This window comes from Mastigoproctus giganteus, chromosome 5 (genome assembly GCF_048544385.1).
Source record: "Mastigoproctus giganteus isolate SK-2022 chromosome 5, ASM4854438v1, whole genome shotgun sequence".
Classification (NCBI taxonomy): domain Eukaryota; kingdom Metazoa; phylum Arthropoda; class Arachnida; order Uropygi; family Thelyphonidae; genus Mastigoproctus; species Mastigoproctus giganteus.
Genome location: NC_143579.1, coordinates 214,405,689 through 214,425,040, shown reverse-complemented (window position 1 = coordinate 214,425,040; position 19,352 = coordinate 214,405,689). Strand labels below are relative to the sequence as shown.

Genomic DNA, 19,352 nt, shown 5'->3' with positions numbered 1-19,352 from the left:
CAACAGAGTGTGGGTTCGCCCGCAGTCTAGACCTGAATTCGATAGAAACCTTTAGGATAAACTGGATCAGGGTGCGGCCAGCACGCCCTCTCTTTCACAGCTGAATTCGCAATCTCAATGAAGGAGGAATGGACATAAATTCTTCCTGCCTGCTAAAAGATCTTGTCGAAAGTGTTTTGTGACTAATCGAGGCTGTCATTAGAATAAAAGATGGAAACATAACTATTCATTTATTCATAAAATTTGCTTTTTCAGACTGTTGGTGTCAGAATACTTTTGGTAGGGTAGTGCCTAAGCATATAGGAAATGAGAATTTTACTTTGGAAACTAGTCTCTTCAGAAATTGTTCCTCACAACAGATAGTGATTCGTATACATTATTCTCCACAAAGTATCTGGCCACCCCTGTTTTCATAGTTCAGAGGACCTTATTGGATGAACAAGTGACTGACACCGGTATATAAGGAAGATATATGAGTTGTTCTTGTCATGGCACGTAGAGCTGAGATGACTCAATGATCTCGAATTAACAATCAATTTGGCCAAGGCCACTTATATCTCGAACTCGTTTATGGATAGAGGTTTAAGTCAACTTGCGAAATTCAAGTCATGCCCATTTCATCATCAGAAGAAAAATGTCTGCAAATTCAGAATAGTGCTACATAATAAGTATCAATTCAATGATATATAAGGGTGGAAACAATAATGGAAACATCTGGTATGAAAGCAGTCGTTTTTGTAATGGTCGTATAACTTATTTATGAACGTGCAGTGATTTTTGTTTCTTGCAGTAGTACTATGAAGGAAAGACGATAAAAACTGATGTTGAGGTGATATAAAAAGATACATGAAGAAAATTATCGACCTGTCTGAATTTCAAAGAGTTTCACAATTGTTGGTGCGCGTTTAGCACTTTTACCAAAAGTAGCGCATCATCTTGACTGTCTTGTGGCAGTTATCATGGAGGAGGATCGACAATGATATGGGCAGCAATGTTTTGGTATTCTTTAGGTCCTATCATTATCCTAAACAGGCTAATTACTGCCATTGATTACCTTGATATTCTTAGTGACCAGGTTCATCTCATGGTGCCAACGTTTCCCACAAACGATGCCACGTTTCAAGATAATAATACTCCAAAAAACACAGCCCGATATGTCTAATCCCTGTTTGAGGAGCATGAAATCGAGGCTAAGCATCTCCAGGAATGCACTATCACCAGACTTAAACGTTATTGGGCCACTATGGTCATATTTGGAGAGGAGAGGAAAGTGAGAAGCAGATTTCTTCCGCCTCAATCACTCAAGGCGTTTCAAACGTTACCCATGACGAATGGTCCGATATTCCTCTTAAGACAATATTTAAGTCCAAGATGTATTTGAATCTATTCTATATAGAATACAAGCTGTTTTAAAAGCAAAGTGGCCCAACACCATACCTGAAACGCTTACCACAGTTGTTTCCATTATTTGTTCACTTCCTGTAGGTTCGAAACAGTGAATCATTAGTATCATAAAGTTTAGTGCATATGAAGCCTATTTGGTAATGCCTATGAATAATGAACAGGTTGCGGGCGCTTCATTTGTGCTGTAGTAGATGCAGGTCAGTATTAGAGGGACAGTATCAAAGTGGTGAGCGTATGCCTTGAGTATAGAACGAGCCCAAACCATCATGATAACTATAGTACTTCTTTTATATGGTGGATATATCAAAGTTTAAAAAAGTCTGTGGATCGAAAAGCTGTAGTGAATTCCAATACATCATCATCTACTGCTCCGGTCATACGCAATGAAGACCTGCTAAATCGCAAGAATCCTTGGCATTGGATGATAAATATGATGAACAAAATAATTGGGATTATGCCACAAAAGCGTGTTTAAGTAAAGCGCCACATTTGCCTAAAGAGGAAGGTTTGTGTGACTTAATGAAGGACTTGGGTCTCACCAAATCCAATACAGATCTTATTGGATTGAGCACTCTGTTCATTTTAAAGAAAACAATGGAAATGCTTAGTATGTATTGAAGAAAATCGAATACGATTAGTATAAATGGGACATCTGTGTGAGAACTTGTAGAGGCTGGGATTTTTCTCCCGAGTTTGCCAGGAGATTTCGCTAAGTTTCCTTATTCTGCTCCTGGGACAGCAGGGTAGTAAATCGCACTATAGGGGAAGAGACTCGCCAAATAATTTTTCTTAAAACGCTGGTAACACTTTCAAGATTCGGGCAAAATTCGGGCAAAAGGTGGCCCTAATAGATATTAAATAGAGGTTTCTAATATTTTGGCCAGTGAGTGCAATCTGTTTCCAAAACTGTCTGATGAAATGTGTCATTTATTGTGGTCTACAAGTTGGCTTTTTTTCTTTTTTTTTTTTTTTCAGACCCAAATCTGGGCAATGTTAGTTAATGGACAACTATATTGGTGTGACATGATCACACTGACCACAAAAAATGAAGTTTTTTGAACAATGAAGACAGAACAATAAAGTTTGAAGAAAGGACAATGAAGTTTTTTGATCGCTAACGACAAAGAATGAAGAAACCCTAAGAATTTCAAATAAACTGAACGCTGTAGTCAATCATAAAGGTGGATAAAAATTTAGCATGTTACTGCCCCACCCCAGTTTAATTACACGTTTTGTAGAGAAGTACAGATTATAGATCTTTTAACTCTGAATTAATTACCTTGTTGATTTTTTGATGATCTTTTAAGAAAATAAGTTTTGATCTGCTTCGTGGGTCACTAAAGATTATTATAAGGAATAGGAAAAAACAAACCTCAGCAAATAAGTGTTGCTTATTCAAGGATTTTAAATGCACCGCGAATCGTCTGCTGTCATTTGTAATTTACATATATTTTTTATTCGTCTGCTGTCTCTCGCATTTACTGGCAATAAATCTGTTGGATCTATATGTTGAAAATCAACATATAGGTCCATGTTGCATTGATCATCTGCTGTCGTTTAATCGTCTGCTGTTGTCTGTAATTTACATATTGTTTTAATCGTCTGCTGACTCTCGCGATCTCACATTTACTCGTAATAAATCTGTTGGACCTATATGTTGATTTTCAATATATAATCAACCAAATAAAGTAAATCTTATTAAATAAAATTTTTAAACGAAAATACAGTTGTGAAAACAATCATTTAATATTTCAGAATCATGGATTATTTTCATATATAATTGAAAATTTTTCGAAAATTTTACGGCCACTTTCAGCTGAATGAAATAATCAGGATTTTCTAAGGAAGATCTTGAATGGTAAGACTTGTTTAATGAATCAGTCTCAGACCCATTAATTAAATGGTAATTTTTGCCGATGAAGATATTTTGCATTTAAAATGTCACGGGTTCGAATTCCTTCTCTACAGGAGGAATAAGGTTAGTCGGTTTCGGAAGGTTGCGTGGATTTTTCTCTCTCTTTGAAACTCAAGTTTTATATCCAGCAAAACTAGTACCCCGACTATTAGACTATTTATTACTAAATGCACGAAATTTACAAATAATATTATCGTGACCTCGTGGCCTTAGTTGCCTGAGGACAATTTTAAGACAACCTAGTGACACATGGAATGACATGTGACTAAGAGAGGAATAAATATAATTATTAGTATCATTTGAAAGCCTATCGAATGATAATACTTTATATTGCTTTCTTCTACTACTCATTATGGATTACACAGTTCTCTGTATAGGGCCGGATCCTAGGAAATGTGCACACGGGTGCCTAGTGATCACGATTTTATATTATTCCGATATATTTTATTTTAAAAGAATAAATTTTTATCCCCAAAAAGGATAAACGGGTAAAAGGACAAATTTGGTTTAATTAGCAACAACTGATCGGGAGAAAGACAGAATTCTGTCCAACTTTTTGAAAGCAGAAATTCTTCAGAATATGCAATTCCAGAATATGCAATTTCAGTAAACCAAATCATACTCGATGGAAGAGTATATAGGGTTAAGAAAAGTTTTTTCCTTTCCGGATTAGAAGAATGTGAACCCATCATATTCATAAATCTAAGAAACCTAAAGCCTTAGCGAATAGCACAGTGATCAAATAACCAATCCAAACAAGAAATAATATTTAATTCGAAATATTAATTTCAGTTTTGAGCAGTGCTAACATTTTTCCCCAGTCATGTCAATATTTTCGTATATCCGACTCATACAAACATACCCATCTTCTATGCCAATACAATGGATTCGCTGTTTGTCCATCGTTTCGAGAAGTCTGGATTCGAATCATATCAGAAACTGGACCAGTTCTTAAAGATATCTTTAGTCGGGGCTTTTTTAATTAGCTGACCTCAGGTGGAGGAAGTAAAGCTTTTTTTCCCCTGAGTTATTATTGGTTTTTCATCCACAAAACAAGTTGAACGGCCATGAACACACGCTTGTACAAATATATAATGTACATGACAAAGACAACGGAAATTAGAAACATCGAAGTGCACTACGATTAAAATAGTAGATGGACCAAGAACTTCCCAATCAACACCCCCTACCCATACACCTCTTTTGATAAAATCGCTTTTAAATCAAAAACAAACTGAAAAATTCTATTCAGCTGCGATATAAATGTCGCCGATAGCTTGAATGTACAGATGTGCGAGTCCCTTGTCAAAAGCTGTTTGTTGTATTTAACTTCCTCCATCTGTTGTTTGTTGACTCAATGCGCTGGGAGAAACCAAAAATCGTTCTCTCTTTTGTTATATAGGGGTATATCTGATAATATAAATTGGATACATGCCCAGGGGCTCGTGACAAAATTACTTCAATGACTTTAACATAATATTCGAATCCCGTCAATGACGAGAGGGATTTTTATGGGTCTTTTTCACAATGTGGCTGAGTTACTCTGTCTCAGGCGAGGGTAGCATGGTTTTTTCTCCTGGAAACATGGGTTTTTCGTCCAGCAAACAAATATATATATTCTGATTTATTCTGGACAATAACAAAATTAATTGGACACATGTGGATATGCAGTTAATGGGCAGATGGAGGTTTCATTGTGTAAACCACATTACGTTATATGAACGTACGTGACTCTACTCTATAAGATCACAATGGAAATTCTGCAACTTTACAAATTTGTGTCCATTGTCGGAAAACAAGAGTTTTATTTCTCTTACAATATGAACAGACTAAGGCGTTTTTAATCCAATATTTGTAATGTTATCTTCTTTTGACCAACTTAGCATCGAACCATTTGTCGATTTTAAAAACATTTATTTTAAACATAAAGATCAAGATAATTTGCCTTCTATCAGTCAGGTGAAATGTCGTATATTCGGTATCTTTTAGGATCTCATGGGTACTTAAATTTGAGATATTGTGACTCCTTAAAATGATAAACGAATTTGTCTAATCCTACTCCCCACAAATAAAACTAATGATTTAATTTAAGTTTGAAATAGGAAATATATAGATATAGAACTTACTTTTTAAATTTTAATCTATGTATCAATTAAAGCAATGACTAAATCGTACAATTTTGCGATCCCTGGAATCCCCAATCACATTCCTGTGAACCCCTGTTCTATGAATCGAAATATGTTCCCCTTCATTTATTTTAGTCTTGAAATTGAAAACTTATAACTGTAAATTTTCTTTGGAAATAGGAAATAAATTGTCTCCAAATGAAGGATTCTAAATCCTCTTTTCACTTTTGCTTACTGCTGTAAGTCCTGCTGTTCTTAAATTTATCTTTTGATCACTTCTTCGCATTTCTCTCTACTCTAATAGTAGCAGTATTGCATTTTGTGTATGAACAGACCAGACCAAATATTGTCCTGCTATTTGAAAAAGAAAAAACCATACTACCCTCTCCTAAGACCGATTAACCTTCGTGTAAGAGTTCACGGAGACCGTGAACTCTTACATACCATTAAGAAAATATAGCACGAGGAGGATACCAATATGGATGAATAAGACGTTGGCCAATCTAATAGAGCAGAAAAGGGGCACGGGAAAGTTACAGAGCGATGAAAGTACTGAGGGCTACAACAGCAATAAGTTGATGTAGGCTTACAAGCGATTCTACCAACTGTGCTACCCAAGAGGGCGCATCTTTAGTTATCAAAATTATTACTTCAGTAAATAAAGATTTTTCTTAGTTTGAAATGTTTTACACCAATGTGGTACGCGTTCTCTCTCTGGTAAGATAACCCACTGAAGCAGCTGCTGGCGTTTTAATTACACTTTATATCAATATGACCATAGAATTCAAAGACATGAGTTTAATAAGATTCAGTATCCAGCTGATTTTCACAGGGTACTGGGGCCAGGAGTTTTTCGGCCTCCAAAATTTGCAAAGTTGCGCACACCTCACTACATTTTGTATGAAGCCATATCAGTTCAAAGTGACAGTTTCTATTAATTAGAAAATGGCGACTAATTTCTTTCAGATATTTGATAAATATTAGCAAATAATTGTGAAGTGATTGAGAGACCGTTATGGAAAAAGGGCAGGCTTCCTTTCTTTCCATTTGTAAGGGTAGTTAGTACCTGATCTTTGAGAACGCTCTATAAGAACGAAAATTTATGAGTTGTTTGGAAAATCAGCCCTGAGTTGGAACTTTTATTTTGGTTTTAGGATAATCAGCGACTAAGACCATATTACTCCGTGTATATTGTCTGTAAATTGCGTGTGTTCTGTGGTCGATTTTCTGTTTGCTGGACGAAAAACCCGAGTTTCCGGGAAAAAAAATCATTATCCCTCGCCTGAGACCGACTAACTCAGCCACATTGTGAAAAAGGCCCATAAAAATTTCCCGCGTCATTGACGGGACTCGAACTCGGGTCTTTTCCACATGGTGTGGGGAGAAATAGTAGGAAGCAGATAGCAGTTTTAAGTTTAATCCTTCCAAGTTATTAATTAAGATAATTCCTAACGGTTTTTGCTATTGTCTTGTTTAGCGCCAAAGCAATCTGACTAATAAGGCATCACTGTATTGTGTGCATAAATTGTGTGTATTTGATGGTAACTTTTGCTTGAATAAAAAACAGGAGTTTATCGGATTTTCGTGCAGGCTAATGTGCGTATGGAAAAACCATGCAACTCTATCTCCCAAAACTGCCAATTGTTAAAATTAAATCTCATAAAATCCCCTCCAGCATGATGGGATTAGTATTGGTAATTAAAATAACAAAAACGATGCAAGGAAGTAAAAGTTATTTAACATCTGACGTCAAAATAATATAAAGTCTAAATAAAGACATACTTGTGTGTGATCCCTGTACGAGTATCTTTTTACATCCATGACTAATTTCGTGGCTTCCTTTGTATTCCCACAATAAAGTTGATATATTTTCTCATCTGTATATAGTAATCAAGATGTGGTCTCCAGATCTCTATGAATCAAAATGAAGTCTAACTATTGATTTGTACAGAAGGAGAGTTACTTCTTTATCTCTTCTGGCAAAATTTCTGAATATCATTGAAAATACTTCGTGCGCTACTTTTGTCATTTGGTCATTGTATTTTAGAGGACTGTATATGTATATTCAAATTTTGCATGAAAATTTTAAGGAAAAGGAAGATCAGAAGCAACGAAAAGTGTCATTATCCGGAGACTTCATCCAGAATTGTCAAGAAAATCCTAATTTCCTGGACTACTGTCATTAGAGATGAGTGTTGGGTGTTTCAGTATGACCCATAGACGAAGCATCAGAGCATGTAGTAGCTTCAGAACGATCACCAAGGACACCAAAAACGATTCGTTTCTGAAGTCCAGAGCGATGCTGATCATGCTTTTCGAGAAACAGGGAGTGATTCACAAATAAATTGTACCTAGAGGGAAGAAAGTCAATGCTACGTTTTACGTACATAACGTAGAACATAACGTAACGGTGCTTCAAAGAGTACTGAAGCTCATTTCCCGGGTGAAGCCGCAATTTCTAGAGAAAGGTAGCTGGCTCTTTTGTGCACGACAATGCCCCAGCCCATTCAGCACTGGTTGTGAAGACATTTCTCAAGAAATACCCCAGGGACTCACATCTGGTGAGTATGGGCTTGGCAAACCCGTCCTGAGCTGGATATCATCATTCTTCTCTTTCTTGCTTTCTTGGTGATTCCCTTCTATTTCTCTCTCTCTCTCTCTCTCAGATTAACACGGGATTTTTTTTTTTTTTTTTTTTTTGGTTGGTGCAGCATAAACCTCAAGCTTCCTTTCACCTTATGGCTAATAATAATAATAATAAACTTGGCATTATACAGATTAACCATTCCTTCTACTCTTCCGATATAGCATCAGCGGGCTTTCTCTTTTCCAAGGTGAGAACTGCCCTCAATAGAAAGATTTTAGGATGTTGAGGACAAAAAGAGAAACGTAACCGCTGAACTTGAATCATCTCTTTGGATGCCTTCGCTGACTCCTTTCAGAAACTTTTAGAACGGTTTAATAAGTGCATTCAATCAGATGGTAATTAATTTGAATAAAAATAAAGTCATTTTTGATCTCTTTCACTTTGTTCTTTTTATTGCACCAGTCCGGAACTTTATTGCTACAGCTCGTATAACGTAGCCGAGTGGTCAGTAGTGCAGTAGCACGCACTCTTTGAGTGGACCAGGGTCCAAGCCCGTGACTGCTAAATACGATTAACATTTGTATTGATTGATTTATTGTAAACTGCATTACCTGGTAGTCGTGCCGGAGTATAAACAAGAACATATAGACGGAAGGCTATTATTAGAGTAAATATTGAGTTCATGTACGCTTTTTATGGCGCTTACAATTGTTATATTCACTATCAGGTTAACTACAGTTGTTAACAGTGATAGTGAATTTATTCCTAGCCATTTACGGGAACTAGTACATACACATCTAAGAATTAAAACTAAAGGTAGTTAAAATTATAGCTTAAGTCACAGAGTTTGTAACATAAGTGTTATTCTTTTATGGAGCGTGCAATCCAAACTGTTTACGTTGTTGAAGCAGCAAAGAAGAGCTTAGCTCATTTTCTGGTTCTGTAGGCTTGCTTGTCCATATGCATTTTCAAGATTCTCTTAAATTTACTAGTGACAGATCCTGTCAGTAGTAAATTTATCTGGATTTATTCCAATTCTGTTGAAATAGTGTATGGTACTCCCTGAAAACATTTTCTTCACACTTAAGGGTTTGAATGGGGCATTCTCAGCGGGGAGATGGCATTTCTATTGGTTCTTTTCTTTTCTTTTTTTTTTTTTTTTTTTTTTTGCAGAGAATAATGCCGTCAACAAAAGAAGAATCTATCCAATCAGACAGAAGTTTTGTAATGGAGGAAATATTCTTGGTGAGACTAAATATCCAGAACGTTATATTTGTGTTTGCCTGTAAGGTGGATCTGGAGATGGTGAGTGGATTATTGGTCATATGGTTCAGCTCTCGCAAACATGTAGTATTACATGGTTAAGAATTTGTTCTAGTGGTATGTGGGAGCTGAGGACTAAATCTCAGAGCTATACCGTGATATGAATTTAAGACATCGCTCCATGTACTTATTATCATTAAGTTCTGGTAAGCTGTTAGCCCTTGGAGAATGACTTAGGAAGCAACATAGGTTTTCTGTTTAGTGTGCATGATGTAGATGAAAAATAAATATTGAACTTTAGTCAGAGAGAAAATTTCCGTTTTTGAACTTTACTCGCCTCAAATCTAAAAGAAATATTGTAAGAATTTTACATTGTATTTATTTTCTGTTCTGTGCCCTCCCCATTTTAAACAATAAGTTCCTTTCGTAGAGTGGACCTTTCTGCATTGCGGATTCTTCGGTAAAAGAGATGCGCCACTGATTTGGGCACAAACTTTGCGATTGGCCTATGTGCACCCGTGGGTAGCACGGTTGGTATAATCGAAATCCTCCCGCCGCGGTGGAAATGATCTCAGTTCGAATCGCGTCAACGACGCGACGGATTACAGTATTCTGGGTTTTTTCACAACGAGGCTGAACTAGTCTGTTTTAGACAAAGGTAGTATGTTTTTTGCTCCGGGAAACTTGGGTTTTTCGCCCAGTAAACAGCAAATTGACTAAAGCGCACACGCAATTTAAAGATATTATATACGCCGCAATGGCCTAAGTTGCTGATGCGCCTAAAAAATCCTACAGCAACCAACCGTTGGCCTAAACAGTTCTTATTACACATTGTTATGTGCATCTAAATTTATTTATTTATTATAACTATTCACTAAAGCCATATGAGCTAAATCGGCTTATACTCATATAAAACGTATTTATTCCTCATTGAGTTTATGGGAATTTGTTTTAGAAATCAATGTATAGATATGGTGTATGTGCTACCGGCAAAATGTAGAATCCAGACATTGTATAGAACGCCTGGCAAAGTGTGAAATAAATTGTTTTTGATATTATACTTAGTACTTCTAATAGATATATATACTGTAATCATTTTAACAGGATATAAAAGTATACTCAGGAGTAGTATTTCATGAGTATGTCCTTTTATAAAAGTCGAGAACTGTGATTCACTTACATTACTGATACTGTTATGAATCACAGTTCATTACTTTTATACAGGGCATACGGGAAGGGAGAGTATCCCTCCTTTATCTCATTATTAAAATGGTTATTTTATGGGGGGGGGGGGAGAGTACTAGTAGTTCTTCTATATGCCATTATACGAAAGTCGAGGACTATGATTCATTTATACTGTTATGCAAGTGAATCGCAGTTCACGAGTTTTATTCGAAAGCATACGAAGGAATTATCCACCTTCTCATAAACCCTTGTGTAAAAACCGAAAACTAATTCAAATTAAATTGCCATTTCATATCTGTTGCCATTCCTTTAGTAAGATATGAGGAGGGGAAATAATATTTCCCTCATAAGTCTTTGTATAAAAGTCGAGAACTTTGATTCACTTATATAAGAGTATCATGGGACGATGAAAACAAGTTTAATACTTTGCTAGGCATTCTATATATTGCCTTAGTATTCTATACGTTGCCTAGATATTCAATACATTGCTCAAGTATTCTATACGTTGCCTAGATATTCAATACATTGCTCAAGTATTCTATACAATGCCTGGATTCTGCACTTTTCCGATTATATATTATTAAATATTTAATTTATTATTTGTTTTTAAAAAGTACAAACAAACGAGAGAGGGCGTTTTTCGCTACTCGCATTATTATTATCTTCTGCCTAAGTTCTCCTTTTGACGTTTATCGATAGCTTTTAATTTAGTTATTCATATAATATATATTTTTAATTTGGAACCTTCGTTATTAATGAAATATAAAGCGCTATGAGTTTTGATAATTATCCAAGAAAATAGATAAACAAAACCAAAGGTGTTTAAAGAAGTAAATTTGGTTTTAAGTTTCATTAGGCCTGGGTTATGTAAACAGGTAAGTTACGTGTAAAAACAGATAAAGTGAATTTTTTGTTCCAGGTGTTAAAATAAAAATTAGCTCCAGCGATATCTTGAATCGTTAGTTGATTTTCCCACTAATAAGAATTTCGCTACTAAACTTTCGACAATATCAGAGAGATCACGCTATGAGATATGAAGTTTTTGTACTTACTGTGAACTCTTCTTTCTATCTTATGTTCTCATGATAAGCATCTCGTTCAGCTTGTCATACACACCTGGTGAAACAAGGGACAGGTGACAGTAATTTAAGACTGCGACTGTTTGTGTAAGTGTGTTTAGGTCACGCTCAGTGGACTATAAATACATCACTTTAATAGTGTACTAACTGAATGTTGTCACGGTTTATCCTGATACTTTAGCTGAACTCCTGTAGGAGGAGTTATGTGAATGTCGATGGGCCGCCCCTTGGGCTGTTCGTATGAAGGGCACTACTTTATCATTGGTAGGGATGATCCTCCAGCTGACATGCGTATGTAAGTCACCAGTAAGTGAAAGGGGTGTTTATGCTCCAGAACCAGGGGCAATGAAACGATTCAAGAAATATGATGCGTCTTCTAGAGTAACACCCCGTAGGTCAACTGTTACACAGGAAGCGTGTTGTAACAAATGGTGACAGGGAAAGTGTTTAAAAACATTTTTATAGAATGAAAACGGGAAAGTCAGAAAAAGTAGTGAATGGCCACGTGATCGTGAAAAATCGTATCCTTAGTGGCAATGTTATATTCGTTACTAATTATTTAATAAATACATTATAGTAATAATATTATAATGTTGCTTGTGTCCCCTACATACACGCACGAACGCTCCTAGGCTAACAAACCGAACTTTTTCATTTTTTTTTTAATTTTATTTTATAATATTGAGCTCATTTGCAACGCAAATGATTTATTTTGGTATTACGTTTTCCTGGGTGAACAAATCTTATATATATATATATATTTTTTATTTTTTGCTTAAAACTCTGCTTTAGGATAAATGCTTTTTAAATATTTAGAAATATTATTTAAAATATGGTACTTGTCTACTATTCTTAGCTTGTGACTTACGTGGCAGCAGGATAATTGAAAGGTACCAAAAATATTTATATGAATATTTAATTAGAAATGAATTTTTCTAAACATTTTTAACATTTAAAAATTTTAAAATTTTTTTATATTTTAAATATTTGGAAAATTTTTAAAGCAAGGAAACAGTGTAAAGTGTGAGTCAAATGAAAACCAGATTTCAGTTTTTAAATTTATTTTAGCCAATGTTGCATTTTCTGCAAGGGAATTTTACAGTGAAATATAGAGTAATCTATGCACAGTCCAATTTTATATTTGTTATATTCGGTAGACGTTAAAAACTTAGATCACTTTATGCCTTTTAATGATTTAAAAAATTAATTACCTATTTTTTATTTTTTTTTAAACTATAAAATATTTTATAGTTTAAAAATAAAATATTGTTGAGGTTGCACAATAATTTTTCTTTTTTTTTTTTTTAACTTCCCATCTTCATTGCGTATTTTGTCACAGGGACGGAACAATAATAGACGTCCCTGGGCAAGAAATGATGTCCGTCTGTGCCAAGCGTATTTTAATTTAATATTAATTTAATTTATATTAATTAAAGTAATGTAATTAAATATATCTAATATTAATTTGTGCCTTTTAATATTACTTTATGCCTTTTAATTATTAAAAAAATTAATTACCTAGTTTTTATTATTTTTTAAACTATAAAATCTTTTAAAATTATTGTTGAGGTTGCACAATATTTTTTTATTTTTTTTTTCAATTCCCATCTTCATTTCATTTTGTCACAGGGACGGAACAATAATATATATCCCTGGGCAAGAAAGGATGTCCCTCTGTGCCAAGTGTATTTTAATTTAATATTAATTTAATTATATTAATTAAAATAATGTAATTAAATATATCTAATATTAATTTTATTTTAATATTAGGTTTCATTGTTGTTTGACGAAATAAAAAAGCCATTTATCAAAAGGTTATGAATCTTGTTCCTGGACAGCAATGGACAACCATATGACCTAACAAACTCGTATTATAAAATAATTATTGTTGCTATTTTTTCATTACAAATGTTTAGACAGCACCATTTATTTGGTCCTGTCTAAACATTTCAGGACCCGGCCCTAAAATTTATTTGTATGACTCGTACAATTTTCTTATATGCTGTATTAAGTCAATCTAGAGATCCAAAATTGTGCAAACCCCTGTCCCTAAAGATCGTTCCTGCAACACCCCCCCTCCCCCAAAGCTTGATGAGCATCCTGTTAGAAGAATCTCAACTCATTTACCCACTACTCCTGTTTTTCATCCAGCAAAATAAGAAAACTGGTGAAATCAAAAAAAGGACGCTCATACGAAAGCTTCGAGTATGAGGGCTAACCAATTGTCTTAGAGGGGAATAATAAGACTATTAGGTTCTTAAAGGATGACAGTAAAATGAATCAAAGAAAATTTTCACGGCTGTAAATGATGCTAGAATTGAGAAGTGACGTAGGAAGTTTTAGCCAACGACTTGTAAATCATAAATCACTGGAATAAGTGATTTACAACTCATTGATTATAGACAATTTTACCTCATCTTCCCATTGAGGTAAAAGACATTACTTCCATAGGAAGTTGAGACTGAACTTTGGGCAAATTCGAAGTTCTGTTGGATCAGCATCTGCATGAGGAGTAGAACACCTAAGGAGATTTATCTATCTTTCTGACTATTGATTTCGTATTACAGGCAAGCATCGTCTACGTGTTGCCACTAGAGACCACCTTCTATCTGATGAGGGACCAGTTAGTCTTGCAACAGGGTTTATTACCATTGTCATCTTTTAAACAAATGGCCAGTTAACCTTTTACAGAGGCCATCTGTTTGAAAGTAGTGCAATACCAGACAACTCGTTGCTAAGGCAAGTTTGTTCTGCTGGACGAAAGAAGCATTGCATTCTTTTGCTGTTTAAATCCTGCTGGCCACAAAAACAGATTAATGGACAGGATAGATGGGAATGCAATACAAAAAAGTTAAATATTTAAAATTGAAGAGAGACGTTTAAAATTTAAGATAAATAAAAGAAATTAAAATTCAAAATAAAATAAAAATAAGATTTAAGAAATCAGAAAATGTTAACATTAAAATAATAGAAAAACAAATTAAATACTTCCAAGGGTATATTTAAAGAATGCCATAAAATCAAACCTCATTTTAAAGTTCTTGGTATATAAAAATGCGTGAAGCATTCATCCCAAAGCGAAGGCACAGGAGTTGGAGAATGACGCGAGCAATGAACGCCTTCTCGAACATTAATAGATGCAAAAGTCTCCAAAAAAACATTCCACATACTGAGCCAAAGTGGCCCTGAGAGACAGTTTGCCAGATTAAGTGTGTCTCCCATTGCAGGTCCTGTCATTGATGTTTTGATAAGAAGTTGGAAGGGAGTAGTGATTCTACAAAGTCACTGACAATTTTACAAAACAGCTGGTACTTGACGGTTCACTTTGGTAGCCACCGGGTGTTAGAACTAAAATTACAACTGACTTATGTTTCTGTCGTCGAAGGTTTCACGTACTCAAAGTCGTCCCAGTGAGACCGAGATTATGTGAAACTCAAGACACATACAAATGGCTGACAAATGTTTTTGCGATAAACACTCTTCGCGGTTGAATTTTCTATTCTCATCTTACGTCACACCAATGACGTTTCCTTTCTAGGGTGGCCCGAATAGCCAAGAGCAGCTGTCCAACTAGCATGAACTACTACTGGTATTAGATTAAATTGGGGATTGAATTTAGACAAGCAAAAAAAAAAAAAAAAAACTAAAAACTTTGTGTAAACTGAGGTCCGCGGACCACAGTTTGCGTGCTACTGTCTTATATCATGAAACGCTAAGTTGGATATCTGCAACTGCATTGCCTGGTCACTTTATTAGGATTATGAAGGTCTGGGCTATATGCAAAAATCTGTGGAAAAACATGCAAATCGAAGAGGTCACGTGGTGTGTTACTTGTGAAGGAAAGCGCCGTAGTGTCCAAATTATCTCGATGTCAAGCGGATTTATCAAGTGTCATCATTGTCAAACGATGGAAAAAATTAACATCTTTTAATGCTGGAATATCACTAGGCATCAATGCCCGCACCATGTGAAGAACTCTACAAAGAAGTATTCGGCAATGAAGTACGAGACCTTCACGGAAGCTACTGATCCGGACATCAACTGGAAAATTCGGTGTTGCTAGGAACGCAAAAGGAGGACTCTGGAGGGCTGGAGACAAGTCATGCCATCATTAAATCCTGATTTATGATTGTACCGTCGGTACAATTGTATTGCGGATCCCATTACTGGAAGGAGTGTAATGTCGTGTGGCAAGTTTTCGTGGCAATCCTTTTTCTGATCTCACTGGAGGGCACCGTGAATACTAGAGCATATCTGAGCAACCATCCATCACACTAAATGTGCGAAAGAGTGGTTCGACGAAGACGAACAATACTTCAAGCATCTGCCCTGACCCACTCAATTCGCGGATCCCAATCCCATTGAGGATCCGAGGGATAATTTTGAATTTTTGCCCTCTTATGTACATAGTCTGGACAAGAGGAAGGTGCTCATCGGCATTGACCTTACGCAATGACGGTGGAACATCAATTGAGCAAAGTGGTTGCAGGATAGATCTCTGGAAATTTTCCTTTAGCCGGCGGGTAGCTGATTGTTTAGAACAAACATCTGTCTGGTGTTGTAGAAGTAGGTACTGTAGTTTGAATAAAATCAAGGATAAACTGGAATGTTTGTCAGCGCAGTCCACTGCGCACGTCACTCCAAGAATTGAGGACAGTTTTCTTAAGTGAAAGGTCCAATGATCGTTGTGTCACATTGTTGACGCCATGCCACTGCGAGCAGTTATTCGCAGTGTTTGTCCTCATGTTCTGTTGTCTGGTAACCTAACGACAAAAAATTAAATTATTATTTTGATGGTACGGCTCATATTTATGTTTATTTGTCTGTAGAAGTGTACGTATTCTTCAACTAGTTTGCATGTTGTGCGGGCTGAAAAATTAGGAATAAACAAAGAGGAAAACGATAGGGTGCCCAATGTAGGAAATTGGAGCCATACAGTTATTTTTCGCGTTAGTAATGGAATTCGAATGTAGGCTTTTTCCACCGGGTGTGGGGTAGATGGTGGCCATATCCATGTCATACCCGTGAGGTTAATTGTATTTCTTAAATTTGTAATTTTTAATATATTGATGTAACGTATAATTAATTAATATATAAATAAATGAAAAATTCAAAAAACTCAATTAACGGTAGTTAGAAATGGAGATATTGGATATGGAAATGAGATACTGTAAATTGCCAGTTTCACCTGCAGCACATCTGTTACCCATGAAATGCTTCTTTCATTGCACTTAGTATACTTAGTGTATAAGTCACCACACCTAAGTTGGTTCCAGTCCACACTCAGCATGGAGCTCAGCAAATCAATGAATTAGGATTGTAGCATTTTATCCACTATGGTGCAGGACAAGGAACTGCGTAAACCGATTACCATACCTCTTATAGTGCATCACAAGGAATTGTATTGTAACTTCTTGTAGAGTTTTAGAAGTACCAGCGACAAAGGCCATATTGCTCCGTGTCTAGTCTGTAAATTGCATATTCTGAGGTTGATGTTCTGTTTTCTGGACGAACAGGGAGAAAAAGCCATGCTACCTCGCATGAGACCGACTAACTCAGCCATGTTGTGAAAAAAGCCCCATAAGTGAAAAATGGCCCATAAAAATTCCTCCTATCATCGACAGGACTTGAAATGAGGTCTTTTCTACCCAATGTGGGGAGGATGGCCATCCTACCAACTGAGCTACCCCCAGGGATCTGCATCGTAGCTGATTACCACCTGTTATCAATATGCACAGCACAATGAACTTACATCCCACAGACATATGAATTCATGATCCATATATTACAATCAATTCACAACACCATGAAATGTGTATTGAAAGAACTATAATCCACCATCTATTCTTCTACATTCATCGCTCTATTGATTGTATGCTGGATAAAATCTACACCATGCCCGTCCAGAAGCTTTTTCCTTTACTTTCCAATAGTGTTTTCCCACAAACTAGGAAATTTTTCGTAACCAAACTAAGCTGTTACAGGAACCCTTCAAATATTCTTCCAGTTCAGATTACTTATATACCAGGACCCGCTACATATCAATGTCTCCCTGACTGAATATGTTTGCATATTTTATTCCTGAAATTCAATTCTCCAAAGTCCGAACACAGTTTGTATGTGTATATTTTATTTCTTGAAATGGCGTAAAAACGCCACAGGACAATCAATGATATCTGACTATAATTGTGAATATCCAGATGTGAAGGTGGCTGTGGCTGAAACCATTCATGCCACGAAAAACAAACGCCTACTCGCTACAGCTTACTTGCACATGCGTGTTCTTGACCAGTTTGTACAATTTTCATAGCGCGTGTGTGGCCAGTTGATGTAATTCTTGACTGACCTTGAACTTTCATTCCCCATTTTGAAGTTACTCTTCTTGACGTATAAGGATCTAGCCTTGTGTGTGTCAAGAAGAATAATTTCACCAGAGCTTGTCTCAATAATAGTAATTTCGACCCTCCTGTCATTATCTTTTCAGTAGCATCCACTGCTTATAAATTAGCCATTTATTCAATATTTTAATCATTAAAATAAAAAAGTAAAATATTCGTAGCCAATCTTAAAACTTTTTGGTGTCTACCTGAAATTCCTTGATAAAGACGGTATGGAACTGATGATAGGCATAATCGAATGATTAGTAATGGACAGACTTCAATAGTCGAATGAAATAATTCAATATCATTGGATTATATCATTTGAGATATAATTCAATGATTATAATTGAAAAATCGATTATGACCACTCGATTATACCCATCAGTACATTGAACACAACTTAGACCATGTTGCGTCGTATATGTTATGTTTGTAAACTGCATGTGTTCTGCGGTAGATTTGTCTGTTTTCTGGATGAAAAACCCGAGTTTCTGGGCAAAGAACCATTAAAAAAAAATCCTCATCCGAGACCTACTAACTCGGTCACTTTGTCAAAAGCCCATAAAAATTCCTCGCGTCATCGACGGTATTCGAATTCTGGTCTTTTCCATCCGGTTTGCGTTGGACGACGATTCTACTAATTGTGCTCCAAGCGAGGCGAAATGGAACAATGGGGTTGTACTCAAACTCAAACTATTATATTAGGGGCACCCATAATTTCTTATGTATGTATTACGTCTGGAAATTGCGTGTGTTCTCTGACGAAAAAATCCCAGTTTCTTGGGGGTAAACCTTGCTATCTACGTCTGAGACTGACTAACTCAGCCTCGGAGTGAAAAAAAGCCCATTAAAGTTCCTCTCCTCATCGACTGGAGGTTGTACTAAGTATTTGGCATATGTTTGCAATAGTAAAGATACATTCATGAGCCAAAAAATTATGACCACGTACCTAATAGTGTTTCTGGCCGCCTTTCACGGAAAGTGTCCTCAGGTATCCTGGACCAGCTGGACAGAAGGACGTCCCGGAGTTCGGCAACGGAGCGAGGCACCTGCGTGGACTTGATTAACGAATGCTGCGTTTCACCGCAACCCATTTTTGAACATGATCCTTGAACCATTCCTGCACAATGTGTGCCTTTGTGTCACGGAGCATTGAAAGAGTGCAGTGCCATCTGGATAGTTTACGATGTAGAGAAAAACTTGGTCCAAAATAATGCCGGGGTGGTATTTGGCGGTGAGGGTGTTTTCAATAGGGATGAGAGGATCCAGTTACGTCCATGAAAACATCCCCAAAACCATGATACCATCGCTGCCAGCTTGTTTTTATCTAATCGTGCAGTCTGATTGCAGCAGGTCACCTACTTGGCGCCAAATACGCATCCATTCATTGATATGTTGGAGCTGGAACCTTGA

The 19,352-nt window shown here is 36.2% G+C and overlaps 1 protein-coding gene across 1 annotated transcript in view; it reads right to left on the bottom strand.

The window, feature by feature from the left end:
• LOC150086087 (uncharacterized) overlaps positions 1-19,033 on the bottom strand; it is a 43,168-nt gene extending 24,135 nt beyond the window's left edge. Inside the window, exon 1 of the mRNA XM_090374792.1 lies at positions 18,889-19,033. Coding sequence (XP_090230918.1) covers positions 18,889-19,033 — 145 coding nt within the window. The remainder of the gene's footprint in view (positions 1-18,888) is intronic.
• Between the last annotated feature and the right edge of the window lie 319 nt (positions 19,034-19,352).